This window comes from Aaosphaeria arxii (assembly GCF_010015735.1).
Source record: "Aaosphaeria arxii CBS 175.79 unplaced genomic scaffold BU24scaffold_2, whole genome shotgun sequence".
In the NCBI taxonomy this organism is placed as follows: domain Eukaryota; kingdom Fungi; phylum Ascomycota; class Dothideomycetes; order Pleosporales; genus Aaosphaeria; species Aaosphaeria arxii.
Genome location: NW_022983475.1, coordinates 3983422 through 3999069, shown reverse-complemented (window position 1 = coordinate 3999069; position 15648 = coordinate 3983422). Strand labels below are relative to the sequence as shown.

The following is a 15648-nucleotide window of genomic DNA, read 5'->3' as shown; positions in this document are numbered from 1 at the left end:
AATGATTGATGGGTGACGGTCCAATCCAAGTCCAGGACGAAGAAATAAGCACTTCACCTGCTGCATTCCTCCCTCCACATATTCCCTTGGGGCGGTGGCATCATCGTATCTGGACTCGCCGACTTGCAAACTAGTCGTCACCACATGAGCAACGCCATGCCACATGCCATGCGGACAGGCAGACAGCTGAAAGATGCAGCAGAGGCATATACGGACAAGTGCAGACCTACGGCATTCGAACTCCTAGGAGCCAGAGATCCCTGCCTCCATCAAGTCAAAGAGGCTCCGAAGGATACAGAGAATACGACGACGATGAAGAGACAACTGAAAGGATCTACCCGCCTTCCTCTACGATGATTTTTCTCCGTCCGTTGGGTGAGCACTTCTACCGCGCCTCTTCCTCCACCATCGTCCACATCATCCTCACCCATCCTCCGTCGGCGTTTTCCCAAGAAAAGATCAAAATAGGAAAATACAGCGCTGCGATTCGCTGGGAATTTCGGGGATGCATTTTGTGTGCCAGGGAGGGTAACGCCAACCGAGGACACAGCTCAATCTCTGACAAGCTCCGCACATCTCTTGAAGTCTTGACTCTTTGGCCCCCCCGTCTCCGCAGATACATGAAACATCCCAACGGACCGGGGGCTGGTTTCCGTTGGACGGTTTGGACTTGCGCGTTGACTTGCGTTGACTTGCGTAACCCTACGTTAAACCAACGTAAACCTACGCAAATATGCTCTGCGCTTGTTCGTTGTTCGTTCGTTCCTCTCTCGAGTCTCGAGTCTCGAGTCTCTGCGCCGTCATTCGATCGAATGAGTAATGGCCACTAAAACACGGAGTTCCCAAGGGAAACACACATCCCATCACCATCCCGTCCCGTGTCCCTCCCTCGCTCTCTCCCGCTCTCCTCGCGGGCATCGAACCTCCTCCCGTCTCGACGTCTCACGAAGGGGTCGAGCCTGAGGCGAGGCGAAGCGCAACCGAACTTGAATCGAACTGTTTTGCAGTTTCAGAGTAGCCAACTAACCTCAGCATTTGTTAGCATGAGCCTTGTCCTTGTCACACGTTCGGTTCGCAACATCACATGCATTGCTCGCTCGCGTCGCCCCGAAACTTCTTCGTTCGAACACGGTATTCCTTTCGCATGGTCAGGGCATGGAGCATTGACAAAGCACGAACTTAACCGCAATGCCCACTCGTGAAATGTCTACCCTAGGTATTCATGCCTTTTTCGCCTTCAACGACTCAATGCTCAATGCCTTTAAAGCACTACATAGGTATCCTCATCTCTTCGAAACTCCCAAGACTCGATGACACTACCGTACATACATACACACAGCACCTGCACATCATCCCCAGACTCCCTTCCCCAATCCCCATCCCCAACCCTCATCATATGATCGATCAATCAATCAACCGAATCCCCCTTCAGTAAAACCCTCCGAAACATAGTGGGTACTCTCATAGTATGTCCGACGGTAGTTTCGGCGGCTCGATTTTTCCGTATGGTAGATCCCGGGTATTTACCTACAATGTGCATGTACTGTGTAGATGCTCCGCTCCGTACATCATCGCAATACATACATACTTTGACATCCCCGTTCTTATGTCAATCTAGTAGCGTTAGCGAACAATAAGAGATGTTCGTTTTAATCGGGCCTACGTGATATTGGGGTTGTAGCCGGGTGAAGTAGGGTATAGCAAGCATCACACATCCTCGGTTGATAAAACGAAAACGTGTCAACGAATGAATATAGAGCGAGGAGTATGATTGATGATAGAGCCTTGAGATGCTCTTCCCAGTAGGTCTTGAGGTTTCAGATGACGGAAGAAATCTGGTAAACGGAGGGTTGTAGATCACCAACTTGTCATGTGTCCTGATTGTAGGCTGTGATCAACGTCGTCTTTCCTTCTTCGATCATTGGAGCCATCTATTGATTCAGCCATCTTTTAACAAAGCGTAATTTGCTTTGTTGAAGAAAACACTTGATATGATATCGATACGCCATTGATTCACCATCCTCTTCGCTTATACTGGATTGCTCGAAGTATCAAATAGCGCAATCTTGACGCCCTCCTCCCTCTATCGCCGGATCCGGCGATTTGTGAGAATGAAAAAAAGGAAGAAAGGGGTATCTGGATTAGTTAGGTCTATACGATACTTTCCCCTTCCACCATCAAGTGTTCTAAAAAAAACGAAGAACAGATTTCTTTGTTCTCGTTCTGTACGAACGATATCAGGAAGAATTAGAGATTTTGATTTTAGAGGAAGTTCATAAGCCAAAGAAAAAGAACAGAACAGAATATACATTAATGCTACTCTGTCCAACTTGATTATGGTTTTATGCTTGTTCTTTCGTTTCTTGAAATTGAGTGTAGCCGTGTAATTGATATCGGTGTGGTGTATTGTAGTCGTTAACGTAAACCGAGTTATATTGCAAGCATCATGGTCAGCTAGTCCTAGGGAATAACGAAAGTCTCATAAGAGAGCACTGTCGCGTGATCACAGATCTAGATGATCAACTCCCATCGGTATTGCTTTTTGATTGATGATTTGGTAATTGATTGAATGATTTGGGAAAAGTCTTGCAATTGAATGCATGTCTATCATCTTGCTTTTTTGTTTGTTTGCTATGATTCCCGGTTCCAGTAGTCAGTCAGCCGCCGCAACAGAACTCTGTCACTCCCCATCTAATCCAAACGAGCTACCCAATATTAACCATCCCCAATGATACCCTATCCCAAATTCCGCGGGTCCACTTTCCCTCTTTATTCAAAAAGTTACCCCTCCCCTCTCAAACATAATGATATAGTATTATACAATGAACAAATGCCAGACACGGGCAACGTGTCTGACCGAATTCCAACAGAAGGTTAAGATCGATATGTGTGCATGTATATGAGAGCAAGCATTGCTCATTGCGTGAATATCCACCCCTGGTGCAGTTCCTGGGCGTGTTTTCTTTATTTTCTGTCCTGGACAAACGCAAACGGCGGAACAGAAAACGTAAGTCGAGATTGGAGTGGTGGAGACCGGAACGCCGATTTGCGCTCCTATGTACAGCCAAGATATTACTATTACCACCTTCGATGGCACGTGCTAGTGTCGTACAGTCTTATATGATCATCGGAACGTATGTAGATGCGGGCTAGTAGAGCTCTCACAACTTTTGAGAGATCTACTTCTTCGTAGCAGGAGCAGGCGCGGCTCCTGCGCCGGGCTCGAGCGTATGTTCGTGGTTTTCGGCCCTGTGGATCTTCCCACCCTCCTCTTGGGAGCAGATCTGGCTGCCGGTCACCCACTTGTCTTGCAAGATCTCCTCCAAAGTGGCACGCTTCTTGGGATCGAGTTCCAGCATTCTGCCAATGATGTGTCTGCTCTCCCTAGGCAATAGGCGTAGCAATCGCCACGGGCCCTTGATCACTTGAGGTTGCTGCTTCTCTGCAGTCGCCCCGGATCCACTCGTAGGGCGTTTGTCGGATCCAGCATCGGAACGGGCAGTCTCTTTGCGATTCTGATGATGGCTCGTGGCTGATTCGGATGGTAATCGAGATGCTGGTTCCGAGTGCACTTCCGGATGAACGCCCGTTATCGACTTCGGGCCATCGTTCGGAGGAGAGATGAAGAGCTTGTACGAGTTATCCGACACACGTGGTGCTTTCCAAGGAAACCTTCGTAATGTCATACAACAGAAGATAATTGCAAGCGACCACACATCCGTAGGCTGCGGGTCATATTTAGACAAGTCGTACACCTCTGGGGCTAGATATGGGTCTGAACCAACAATGCCTAGATCCTTGTTAGTAGTGAAGCCTTAGCTATGTGAAGGCGAGCTCTACTCACCACTTGCGAGAACAATCTCGTTCTCAAACGGATAACGGAACACCGTAGCACTACCGAAATCGATGATCTTCATGATTCCGTGCTCGTTCACCACCACGTTGTCGAGCTTTAGATCTCTGTGCGCCAAGCCCATGCTGTGAAGGTAATTCACACCACTGAGGATTTGAAGAGTACAACAACTGATCTCTTCTCGGCTCATTTTCCCTGTCATTACTATTGCAAACAGGTCGAATGGCGCGTACTCCATGACAACGTAGAAGTTGCCCTTCTCACTTACGAGATCCATTGTCTCAATGATGTTGCCATGATGAAGCGTACTGCCAATGCAGAATTCCGCTGTAACCTTCTTGTTGTAGTCACGTTCAGTCTCGTACGAATGACGAGCTCTGAATTGCTTCACAGCAAAGGTCACACCATCACTGCTCCGCTTCATAAGACGAACAGAACCACCTGCACCGGAACCCAGCACTTTTCCGAATTTGCCATACTTGTTTTCCAGACCGTGGTCGTCGGCAAATGGAACGCTCACAGACCCCTGCGTAAGCGGTGGAGTCATTGCGCCAGACTTCTTTGACTTGCCTCCCAAGATAGAAGGTGCAGGGGACGACGTCCTCTTCTCCTTGTGTTTGTGGCTATCTTTGTGTTTTCCGCCAATCTTGAAAAATCGCTTTAATTCCGACATGGATCCGTGATGATGCTGCTTTCCAATCCCGGTACGCACATCACTGTCATCCCCTGAACCACTTTGATTTTTACCCGCCGCAGCTAAAGCCGCCCTCTTCTCGTCTTTCATTGAAGATGTCTCTGAGCTGGTTCCCTTAGAGCGAGGAAGAGACATGTTCGACGAGTTTCCGAAATGTCGCCTATGATCACGACCACCGAAGATGAATCTGGCGTCTAGTGCATCGAGATTTTTAGGCTGGGGAGGCCGTTTAGATCGAGAATATGGGTCGTCTTTGTCACCGGATGGCGTGAATGGTCGGCTGTACGTTGGGGTCGTTGTTCCTGATGCATACTGTCCTGGCGTTCGCACTCCGGTCGATCCGGAAGGACTTACATCTCTGGATGGCGGTAGTGAGTCGCCTGCAGGTCCAACAGAAAACGATGGGGGATGCCTTGGATGTGCACCGATAACACCTTGCATATCCGACTCAGAGGTGTGCCGTGGTGAGGGTTGCGGAGATTCTTTGGGAGAACGGTCGACGACGACGGATTGAGGTCTGCTGCCACTGTGTACGGTATCCATGGAGGTCGGTGGGGGTTCATGAGGAGGTGAGATTTGTGGAGTCATCATGGCTGGGTCGGAACGTCCCCTCTTCTGATCTCCAGCAGAGCCGCCCTTTCCATCGTGTGAAGAGGTGCCTGCTGGGGTCAGCGGTGGTGAATGCATGGCGGAGGCTGGTGGTGATGGACGTGAACCGATTGAGCCTCGGAGAGCAGAATGCCCAGAGGGGGTGCGCGACGCTGGCGATGGAGAGGGTGCCTTTGGAAAGACGTTAGCTTATGTGTTGTCGGACGCAGGCTTATGGAAGCGTTGGTTGTTTGCTTACCCTTGAGGCTGGGAGTGAGACGGGCTCAAACGAGAAGTTCTCCATGCGCTTAGCTTGACATCGAGATGCCTGTATGGTGTGAGACAGATTGCGGAGCTCCTGTTCGGCCTCAGGACTCAGAGGTTGCTTGGTATCCTTTTCAGAGCTGCCCGTCAACGTGGAGACGTGCTGCAGGGCAGCTTCGGGTTCGATTTCCTGGTGGACATCGGCGAAGCGCACCCCCTGCGCAGGTTGGTCTTGGGGAGTAGGGGCCATGCTGGGCAATGTGGAGTTTTGAAGATAAGAAAGAAGAAAGGAAAATCTGGGGGATGGGGTAAGCTTCGAATGATTGATGACGAAATGTGAGGTTGCTATATTAGGTCGGAGACATACCAAGTGGATAGTGTCTAGGCCGCGCTCGGAGTGATGATGAGTGCTATTCCGATGAACGATGACTGCGTATGTACAGTATTCCAAAGCTTCGCGCAACGGCCTGGCGCCGGCAAATTAGGTTATAGTAGGCCAGTGAACGATTGAGGAAATAATAGATATCGTGACGGTCTGCGGGCACGCACGAGAGCGAGGGCAAAGGTAGCCTGGAGGAGTATGAATGACTACAGAGCGAGCGGCGTCATACGAAGGAGGTATGCCGAAAGACGAATGGTGCAGCTCCGATGGGTAGGTACAAGCACAAGCGATGCGGAACGCTCGGATACCACGCGCGTTGATGGTTCGAGGTTGGAAGAGGTGCTCAGAGCAGTGAGAGGTAAGGAAGAGGGATTTGAAAGCAGTTACGAGGAATGGTAGAGTTGGTGGAAGAGTGGATTGGTGAGTGGTTCCTTTAGGATGTGTGAGTAATAGTGGAATGGACGTGTAGGGGAAGAGGAGGGGCACGATAAGTCTTCGATACGGTTTTCGGATCATCTATCGTAATCCCTCCCTCAACAGAGTGGGGACCGTGCACTCCAATGCCTGCAAAAAAACTAGGTACTGGACAACAGAAAAAATTATATTTGCAGAAATGGGCTGAAATTCTGGACATTGCGGCGGCAATTAATGAAAAAGATTCTGTCTTGCCTTACCCTTCCTTGTTTTGCCTTGCCCTGCCTTGCCCTGTTTCGTATACTTCCGCCGTATCACGGCGTAGCAATTCCGCAAATCTTCAGGCGGGATCTTACTGTACGTACATTCATGGTTAGATCTACAATAATGGAGGGAGTACTTGTAGGATTTGGGGCCTCAACATGTTAATTGTTTCAACATCTCCGTCCTACTTGTATGAGGAGGGCTCCTATTCTTTTTCTTCTGCTATTTCTTCTTCGAAAAGGGATCCATCCTATCTCATGCTAGCTACCTCTCCCTCTTCCCCATTGAATTGAATTGACATCATTATCACTTTCTTTTATTTAGAGACTCAAAAGAACTACATAGATGAAAAATTGCAATAAAAAAAGACCCTGTGGTCCCACGTACCAGACTCTTGATATTGTATTTGGGCCCATAACCAAGGCTCAGGCAACCGGATATAGACACATGTTTTTTTGTCTTCTTTTCTCTTCGACTATTACCGAACCAGCCTCGTTCGAGATGATTGTTCAATACCCTCGGGAAGCTTGTGATCCTTGGGAATTGCCATGCGCCGCCTCCCTTCGCCCACTCAGCCAACTCCACTTGACTACGGCAAACTACGCAAGAGGATGCATCGACTTCTGGAAACCCTAAGCCTTATCCGTACCAACCAGGCCGTTTCTAGACTAGTCAATGTCCCAAAACGGCTTAACCTTGTTTTCTGAGAGTAATCCCAGAGACACCAGACTTGAAGCCATCGAGCGATCAACCCAACCCGACTCTTCCTACACTGTAACTACTCGTACCTCGTACAAGCCTCAAGGAATAACCACTCCACTCAATTACACGACAACCTCGACCACCTCCTTGTCGCCTTGCTGGTCGACTGGCTTGCCCTTGACACCGACACCCCTAACTAGTTACCTACCTCTGCTACCCGTTCCTGGTCTCTTGGCCCTTTTTCTCATTCTCGACATCCCATCATATCCTAAATTTTTGGCTACAATTTTACAGAAGTTTTTCTTGCCTCCCTTAACAATCTTCTTGTCTCTCTTGCTTACGCTGTTCCTACTCTCAAGTGCCGCATCCTTTTCGCAAACGCAAAATGTTCAACTGGGCCAAACAACAGTACGTACCCAGCCAGCTCCCTCTGCTCCACCCACCGCTCCTCCGACCATCCCGCACCCCCTCACAATGCATCTCTTTCCGAGGCAGGGCTTCGCATCTTCCTCTTCCTACTACTTCTACTCTGCATAGCTTCCTTAGCCTAGTCCGGCGCATCCGCCCGTACGTGCGTGTACTTACATCTATGTCAGACTGGCCAACGTCGCCGGCACCCAGGAACCCGAATACGGTCCGGAGGCATGCCAACCCGTCGGCAAACAACAAGGTGATCCGAGCTATACCGAGTTGAACAGGGCCGACCTCAAGTGGAAGACTATCGACTGGACCAATGTCGAGACCCAGACCTTCTACTTCTATACTGAGGGTGGACATGTTGGCTTCTTGCAGGTCATATATAGTAATGTGGCGTACGGACCACCACCCCTCTCATACTCAGGAAACAGTGGCTAATCGCCTGCTCGCACAGAGGCCTAAGAGTTACTTGCCAGTTCAACTGCAAGATCTTCTTCCAGAATAACGAGAAGCCCGCCGTTTGGTCCTCGGACCCGCTCGAGAACTACGGATTCGATGAAGATCAATACTCATTCTATGCCGACGGTGTATCCCTTGAGCTCTCGGAGGATGGAAATTCCTACACTATCAAATCTGCTACGAACGACAACAGTTTGGTTAATGTGAAAGTCACAAAGGCAGCGCCAGGCTTTGTTGGTGGAAAGAATGGAACCACCACCTATGGCACGGATCCTAAGGCACCGTGGGGATCTATGTACCATGCTTTCTGGCCTCGATGCAATGTCGAGGGAGCTGTTATTACGAAAGAGGGAGAGATTGACCTCAAGGGTCGGGGAACTTTCATCCACGCCCTTCAGGGAATGAAGCCGCATCACGCTGGTTTGTGCCGTGTATTCATGCCATCCTGAATTATAACTAACCCCCAACCAGCCGCCCGCTGGAATTTCTCCAACTTCCATTCCGCCACGTATTCGGCCATCCTCATGGAATACACCACACCCGCATCGTACGGAAACACCCTTGTCCGTGTGGGAGGTATTGCGACCGATGGAAAGCTGCTGTTCGCCGGAACTGGCGCAGAGGCCAAACACACGGAGGCCAAGCAGGATTCTGATAACGACTGGCCCGAGCCCACTGCCATCACTTACAACTGGTCCGGAAAGAGCGAGGATGGGAAGGATGTTTCTGCAGAAATATCTGGCAACGTTAACCGATGGGATCGTGTTGACGTTATGGCGGAAGTCCCCGGATTCGTAAAGGCCATCGTTGCCACTGCTGCCGGAACCAAGCCGTATATCTACCAGCTCTCGTCCAAGCCTACGATTGAGGTCAAGGTTGGTGAAGAGACCAAGAAGGAGGAGGGGGTCATGTTTGCCGAAGCCACCTTCATCTCATGAGTATCAATTTGGTCTTGTTGCATAAGTCGATTGCTCTCCCCTAGCCTTAATTAGTAGACCTGGCAGGACTGGTGTCTGGATAACCTAATGATTGAAATGCGTTTATACCCACCTATTAATTATGATCCTGTCTCGTCCATGTTGGTGTCCGAATCAGAAGTAATATTACGCATGTGACAATTCTGAGCTGAACACATGGATTTCTCTACCTAGTAGCTTCATGGTGGGGGTTTGGAGAACCTAGAAATATATCAGCAGCTAAACTAAGCTAAGTGACAATTGTGTTATGATAATGCCTTTTCCTTGCATAAAGAGTAGTCATGCAAGTACTCTATAGTAATTCTCAGTCCACATCCAGGTGAAACAGAGTCACTTATGCACTAAATGCGCCGGTATTTACCAATAAGAGTCGCGCGTCGCGTCCACCTCACCTACCCACACGCCGTCGAACTTCCCCCACACTCTCCTCGGCACCCACTTACCGTCGAGCTAATCGAACCCTCGAACCGCATTCTATCGACCATCCCAACCCGACCCTCCACATATACCGACCACCACCGCCACCAAAAGCATAATTTACCTCCACCACCAGCAAGCTACAATGTCTAGGTTCAGTGGGGTCCAGCGATTCGATCCGTCGCCGCTGTCAGGTCCCTCGAGCCGAAGCGTCCCCAACAGCAGTGCACCTGTGGCATCCCGAGCCACTCACCTTGGCATCGGTCTAGGAGGCAAAGGACTCGGCAAGACGGGACTTCGTCGACACCAGTAAGATCACATTAATACCTACGCTGGATTTCTTCCAGGAAAGAATGCTAATGTCATGTGCAGAAAGATTCAGCGAGATACTATCCGCGGCGTCACGAATGGCGACATCCGGTAAGTCACGAGTCAATAACAACATCACACGTGAAACGAGAAAGATGCTAATTCAAATGTCTCGGTGTAGTCGACTTGCCCGTCGTGGTGGCGTCAAGCGTATCTCCAAGATCGTCTACGACGATATCCGTCACGAGTTGAAATCCTATCTGCAGCGTGTAAGTTCATGTCATGATTCGATCTTGTATTTCTATCTGAAACTAACCCGTCTGCAGCTCCTCAAAGATGTAGTCGCCATGGTTGGTAAGCAGAGATTGGTTCCTTTCCTTGGTATGCTCTTAGCTGACGAATTCAGAACATGGCGGCAGGAAGACTGTCTCGGTCCAGGATGTCGTCTTTTGTCTCAACCGGGTAAGTGCATAAATCCAGACAGATAGGGAGTATGTGTTTGCTAATTTGGTTGCTGCAGATTGGACGCACTATCTACCTTTGATATGGTGCACTTCAATAGTGAGTGGTGCTCATTAACAGTGAGTGTGCTTATCGACAGCGATTGGTGTTCATCGAGTGTGAGTGGTAATCATCTCGTGGCGTTTGGCGTACGTCCATTGCGTATACAGATATCATGACAGCGTACATATTGCGTTCGTTCACTAGTTTGTGCGACCCAGGTCATCGATTTTAGCGGGATATGGGGCAGTTCGGACTGGATGCATAATGACCCATGGTTGGATTTTGGTGACTATTGAGATACCCTTTGCGCAGAATTCGGTCCAACCGTATATAGGACACGTCCAGGAGTAGCGGCTAATAATAAATATCAGCTCAACTTCCAAGTCAATACCCACTACAATCGACTCACATTTTCAGCTCTGCAAAAACTTGCGTAAACTGCTAACCAAACCATCGAACTCTTCCTGTTGGCGAGACGGCCTATACACCGTGTTGAGGAACTTATGGTCCTCCACCAAATCGCTCAGCATCTCCAAGCCACCACTTTTCACCAAACCCCACTCCTTCTTATTCAACTTTGCTTCCCTCACACATTTACACATCAAACAACTCAACACATCCCTCAAAAAGTCGACCAGGTCCTCCTCCACGTCATAGACGCCGATCCTCCAATACCCAATCGTAAACGCATACGTCCACCTCGGCGTCACTCCCGCCTTCCTAGTCAAAAACCACTCCGCGAGCCCGCAAAACCAGACGAAATGCGCTTGATGTTTCTTACCCTGCCTATCATAAATGTTCCCGAACCTACGGCACTTCTTCCAAACCTGGACCCAGAGCTCGTCCTCCCCCGCCTCGGGGATCGGATCCTTTACCGGCAGCCTTATGTCGATCCTCAGGTGCCGATTCCGCGTCAGGTTTGCCTTGTGCAGCGCGAATAGGTCACTTTCAAACTCGTGTACCCCGCGGAAGGTCAGGCAGCTCACGTAGCCGGTGAAGTAGGTATCACCGTAGAAGAGGTAGGATACCTCGTGGCGGAGCATGCGGCAGATGTGCAAGAGTCGCGGGCAGAGGAGGCGGTTCCTGAGGGGCTTGCCGGAGGGGGGAAGGGAGATGTCCACGTGCACCTCTGGCATGAGGTACCGGAAGATTTCGAGGCGGAGCTCGGGTGGGAGGGTGGAGAGCAGACAGGGCTTTGATGGGTCAAGAGGTTGGAATGGGGAGTTGAAGTTGACGAGTGCGTAGTTTTCGGAGTTTGGTGAGGTGGCGGTGTCAAGGGAAGCTCTGGTCTTGCCTTTCTCTCTTGCAGCAGATGCTGCGGTTGGACGGGTATAGCATGGTGATGACATTTTTGAGGTTTAAGTTGGCGTTATGTTACTTTAGTCAGTGAAAATGGATGATTCGAGTCAAATTTATATACGAATAACTGAACTAAGCTCTTCCTCCGACCGCATAAAGCATTGTGTATCTTCGTTGGTGTAGAATGTCGTTGAGCTGAACATGCCCATTTACAATGAGACATCGCCAACTCAGGCCTAGTGCACACGTGCTAGCGCGTTGACGTTCCTTCCCAGTTGAGTCGCCTCCACATCGATCCCTCTCATCCATCATCTAGAATCGTAACCGTTTTCTTTAATAACACAATAACCCCGAAGGAGACCCTGACCTGATTTACCCAACGATGGCCGATGGCATGCAAATCGACCCAGAGTCTCCACGGGGCACAAAAAGAAAAGTCGACGATACGCTTCCGCTCCCTGCACCGCGTCGAATCAAAGCACTCGCAGAGGATGTCGTGAATAAAATCGCAGCCGGCGAGATTATTGTCGCTCCCGTACATGCACTCAAAGAGCTGATAGAAAACGCCGTTGATGCCGGGTCAACGGCATTGGAAGTACTCGTCAAAGACGGAGGATTGAAACTCCTTCAGATCACAGACAATGGTCACGGGATTGATGTGCGTAGTTGAACCTTTGTTCCTTTCTCTTTTTTTGAAATTCATAGACTGATGACTGTGCAGAAAGAAGATCTGCCGATTCTGTGCGAGCGATTCACAACATCTAAATTAAAGGCTTTCGAGGATTTGAGCTCCATAGGGACGTATGGCTTCCGTGGTGAAGCTTTGGCAAGTATCAGCCATATTGCTCATCTCAGCGTTACGACACGGACCAAGGAGTCGAGCTGCGCCTGGAGAGCCTATTATTCTGGTGGTAAGCTTGCCAGTCCGAAGCCGGGTCAAAGTGCGGAACCAAAGCCTATCGCTGGTCGACCTGGTACCCAGATAACCGTATGCATCTTTTGATACTTTCCCTATCACGATTTTAGCTGATTGTTATAGGTCGAAGATCTGTTTTACAATGTCCCTTCGCGACGGCGTGCCTTCCGTTCTGCAAGCGAGGAGTACGCTAAGATCCTCGAGTTGGTCGGAAAATACGCTGTGCACTGCACTGGCGTGTCGTTCTCCTGCAAGAAACACGGCGACTCTTCGGCCTCAATTTCTGTCCCAGCCAATGCATCGATTTCGGATCGCATACGACAGATACATAACAGCGCTGTTGCGAGCGAATTGGTAACGTTCAAGGCAGAGAACGATCGCTGGGGCTTCAAATGCGAAGCGTGGATCAGCAATGCCAACTACAGCGCTAAGCGTACGACGATGATGTTGTTCATCAACCACCGATCCGTTGAATCACAAGTCATCAAAAAGAGCATTGAGCAAACATACGCTACCTTTCTTCCGAAAGGAGGCCATCCCTTTGTCTATCTCAGTCTCGACATCGACCCTCAAAGGGTAGACGTAAATGTCCATCCCACAAAGCGCGAAGTCCATTTCCTCAATGAAGATGAGATCATCGACATCGTGTGTGATGAGATCCGTACCAGCTTAAGCAAGGTTGATACAAGTCGATCGTTCATGACGCAGTCTCTTCTGTCGAACCCGAAAGTACCCTTTGCTACACCAATGAAGCAAACTGCGCCTGCTACTCCAGCCCAGAGCGGAACGGTTGACGGGAGCACTGTTCGACCGACGCCCAAAACAGCCACAAAGAAACCTTACGAGAACAATCTCGTGCGTACTGATGCGTCCGCCCGCAAGATCACCTCCATGCTCGTGCCACGCGAGTCAACACAAGGCGGCGAGGACGATGACAACGAACCAGAATACGAATACACAGAGAAAGAAGCGACGATTTGTCGTCTCACCTCCATCAAAGAGCTTCGGAGCGAAGTGCGAGACGCCATGCACAATGACTTAACCGACGTCATCTCCATGCACACTTTCGTCGGTATTGTGGATGAACAGAAGCGAATAGCGGCCATCCAGGGTGGTGTGAAGCTTTTCCTAGTCGATTATGGGATGTTGTGCAATGAATACTTCTACCAAGTAGGACTAACTGACTTTGGCAATTTCGGATCCATCAAGTTTAGCCCACCTCTCTCGTTACATGAGCTGTTATCGCTAGGAGCAGAGCAGGAGAAGAAGAACGCAGGCGACTCTGCAGACGAAATCGATTGGGACGAGGTCGTAGAGTCAGTCAAGCTCCAGCTGATTGAACGACGGGCACTGCTTTTGGAATACTTCTCAATGGAGATATCCGAGTCTGGCGAACTACGCGCTCTCCCGCTCTTGATGAAAGACTACATGCCCTCGCTCGCGAAGATCCCCCAATTCTTGCTGCGGCTCGGACCGCACGTTGACTGGGATTCTGAGAAGGAATGCTTCCGGTCGTTTCTCCGAGAGCTGGCTTCTTTCCACGTCCCTGAAAGCTTACCGTTGCCGCCAGCGCCCGCCGCGGATGGTGAAGTTGCACCTGAGGAGGACCCTGAGATCACTGCAAGGAGACAGAAGGTCTGTAGAGCGGTTGAGCATAACATCTTTCCTGCCTGTAAAGCTAGGTTGGTCGCTACTCGGGGGATGTTGAAGAGTGTAATGGAGGTTGCCAATCTGAAGGGACTGTACAGGGTATTCGAACGATGCTGAACAACATAATGAAGGAAAAACTGCCAGGTGTTTATCATAATATCTAGAAATATCCATAGACTTATATAGAGGGTATTCGAAAACGAGAAACGAAACGCTCAGAATTACAAACGCCCATATCTCATCACACATTATCTTTCCATTCCCTCCCACCTTAAACCCAACAAACAACGCCTCGAAACATAAACATCATCTAAACCCCCTCTCCGGCGCATAATACTCGACCGCCATCTTCGGAGCCGGCGCATAGTACCCTCCCAGCGGAGCACCAGCGCCACCCTCATTCCCACTTCCACTCCCACTCCCACCACCTGCACCTCCTCCACTACTAGCCCTCATCTCCCTCACAAATTCATCATACGTCGTCCCCCTCCCCATATCCCCATACGCCGATCTACTCTCCCTCAGTCCCGGCGACGACGACGCACTACCACCACTAGCACCAGCAGCAGCGCCAGCGCCAGCGCCTCCAACCTTCCTCCCCGTCACGGGGTCCCGCCCCGCCGCCTGCCTCGCTTCGGCAAGGAGGTCGGGGGTCGAGCTGTGCTTGTGCTGGTATTGGGCGTTGTTGGCGGTGGGGTTTTTGGCGTAGGGGTTTTTGCTCCTGGAGGAGGCGGAGGGGGTGAAGAACTTTTTGAAGGAGAGAGGCATGTTGGTAGGGTTGGGTTGGAGGTGAGGTGAGGTGTGTGGTAGAAGAGATCTGTTTTGTACGCCTTTGAGAGTTTTGGAACGGCGATGTTGGGGCTTGTTTGTCTTTTGTCTTCGTTGATGGATACACACAGTACGGGGGCCGTGGAGGAGGTTGTTCAGGCAGCCGATGTGTTATATCACCAAATCTATCTCTTAATGCACGAAGTCTCCAATCAGAGCAGTTGCCTCTATAGAAGACGGCGTTCGTGTGATATGGCGAACGAGGTAGTGATGAGAGCCTAAAAAGGAAAATAGCATATATATTCAGGAAGTTGGCACCACGAGGCATACGACGAGCTTTATTATATTAATATTCCCACGTTACGGAACGGGTTAAACTCGCAACAAGGCAACAGCTGCATCTCCTCCCCCTTTTGGGAACGCGGGCGAGATTGGAAGGATCCGCCCATCGCACCAACAAGGGCTAGACCGCGCGCAGGGCCAGATTGGCTTTTCATCACAGTTTGAGGGGAAAACAAGGCAAACGACGGGAGTTCATGAATTCCAGGTATTATTTATTGCTACTAAAAGCATCTAGAATGCAGCCATCGTTTTGCTGCTATAGCCATAACATAAACCTCCGTGTGTGTACCTTTGTCTCTCTATCATGGAATGCTGCTCATTGCTGTTTCTCAGTGTCACCGTTCGGCATCGTGAAAAGCGTTAGGCGTACAACCAAAGTGTTCGCGAAATACTTCGTAGTGGAGTGTTTCGAAACTCGTAGTTGGAGAG

General features: G+C 50.0%; 7 protein-coding genes across 7 annotated transcripts; 4 read left to right on the top strand and 3 right to left on the bottom strand.

The window, feature by feature from the left end:
- Window positions 1–46: 46 nt before the first annotated feature.
- BU24DRAFT_129812 (uncharacterized protein) lies at window positions 47–937 on the top strand. Its single transcript, XM_033521005.1, has one exon. It carries the CDS (start codon window positions 354–356, stop codon window positions 828–830), a length of 477 nt encoding a protein of 158 aa, XP_033388270.1. The 5' UTR covers window positions 47–353; the 3' UTR covers window positions 831–937.
- Window positions 938–3179: 2242 nt separating this feature from the next.
- On the bottom strand, window positions 3180–5649 carry BU24DRAFT_406542 (kinase-like protein; the record flags this gene model as incomplete). The annotated part of the gene is made up of 3 exons (XM_033525769.1): window positions 3180–3790; window positions 3845–5327; window positions 5395–5649. The coding sequence occupies 3 exons, from the start codon at window positions 5647–5649 to the stop codon at window positions 3180–3182; spliced, it is 2349 nt and encodes a 782-aa protein (XP_033388269.1).
- Window positions 5650–7060: 1411 nt separating this feature from the next.
- Window positions 7061–9252, top strand: BU24DRAFT_419530 (oxidative stress survival, Svf1-like protein). Its single transcript, XM_033527240.1, has 4 exons — window positions 7061–7569; window positions 7758–7973; window positions 8033–8457; window positions 8509–9252. Exons 1-4 carry the CDS (start codon window positions 7547–7549, stop codon window positions 8973–8975), a joined length of 1131 nt encoding a protein of 376 aa, XP_033388268.1. The 5' UTR covers window positions 7061–7546; the 3' UTR covers window positions 8976–9252.
- Window positions 9253–9421: 169 nt separating this feature from the next.
- Window positions 9422–10598, top strand: BU24DRAFT_419529 (histone-fold-containing protein). The gene is made up of 6 exons (XM_033527239.1): window positions 9422–9740; window positions 9804–9851; window positions 9922–10009; window positions 10067–10094; window positions 10147–10202; window positions 10261–10598. Exons 1-6 carry the CDS (start codon window positions 9577–9579, stop codon window positions 10282–10284), a joined length of 408 nt encoding a protein of 135 aa, XP_033388267.1. The 5' UTR covers window positions 9422–9576; the 3' UTR covers window positions 10285–10598.
- Window positions 10293–11717, bottom strand: BU24DRAFT_419528 (uncharacterized protein). Its single transcript, XM_033527238.1, has 2 exons — window positions 10654–11717; window positions 10293–10598 (listed from the first exon to the last, which is right to left on the bottom strand). The coding sequence occupies exon 1, from the start codon at window positions 11591–11593 to the stop codon at window positions 10658–10660; it is 936 nt and encodes a 311-aa protein (XP_033388266.1). The 5' UTR covers window positions 11594–11717; the 3' UTR covers window positions 10293–10598; window positions 10654–10657.
- Window positions 11718–11855: 138 nt separating this feature from the next.
- BU24DRAFT_387094 (DNA mismatch repair protein MutL) lies at window positions 11856–14299 on the top strand. The gene is made up of 3 exons (XM_033524952.1): window positions 11856–12201; window positions 12265–12531; window positions 12583–14299. The coding sequence occupies exons 1-3, from the start codon at window positions 11926–11928 to the stop codon at window positions 14224–14226; spliced, it is 2187 nt and encodes a 728-aa protein (XP_033388265.1). The 5' UTR covers window positions 11856–11925; the 3' UTR covers window positions 14227–14299.
- BU24DRAFT_419526 (uncharacterized protein) lies at window positions 14250–15179 on the bottom strand. Its single transcript, XM_033527237.1, has one exon. It carries the CDS (start codon window positions 14875–14877, stop codon window positions 14416–14418), a length of 462 nt encoding a protein of 153 aa, XP_033388264.1. The 5' UTR covers window positions 14878–15179; the 3' UTR covers window positions 14250–14415.
- Window positions 15180–15648: the final 469 nt, after the last annotated feature.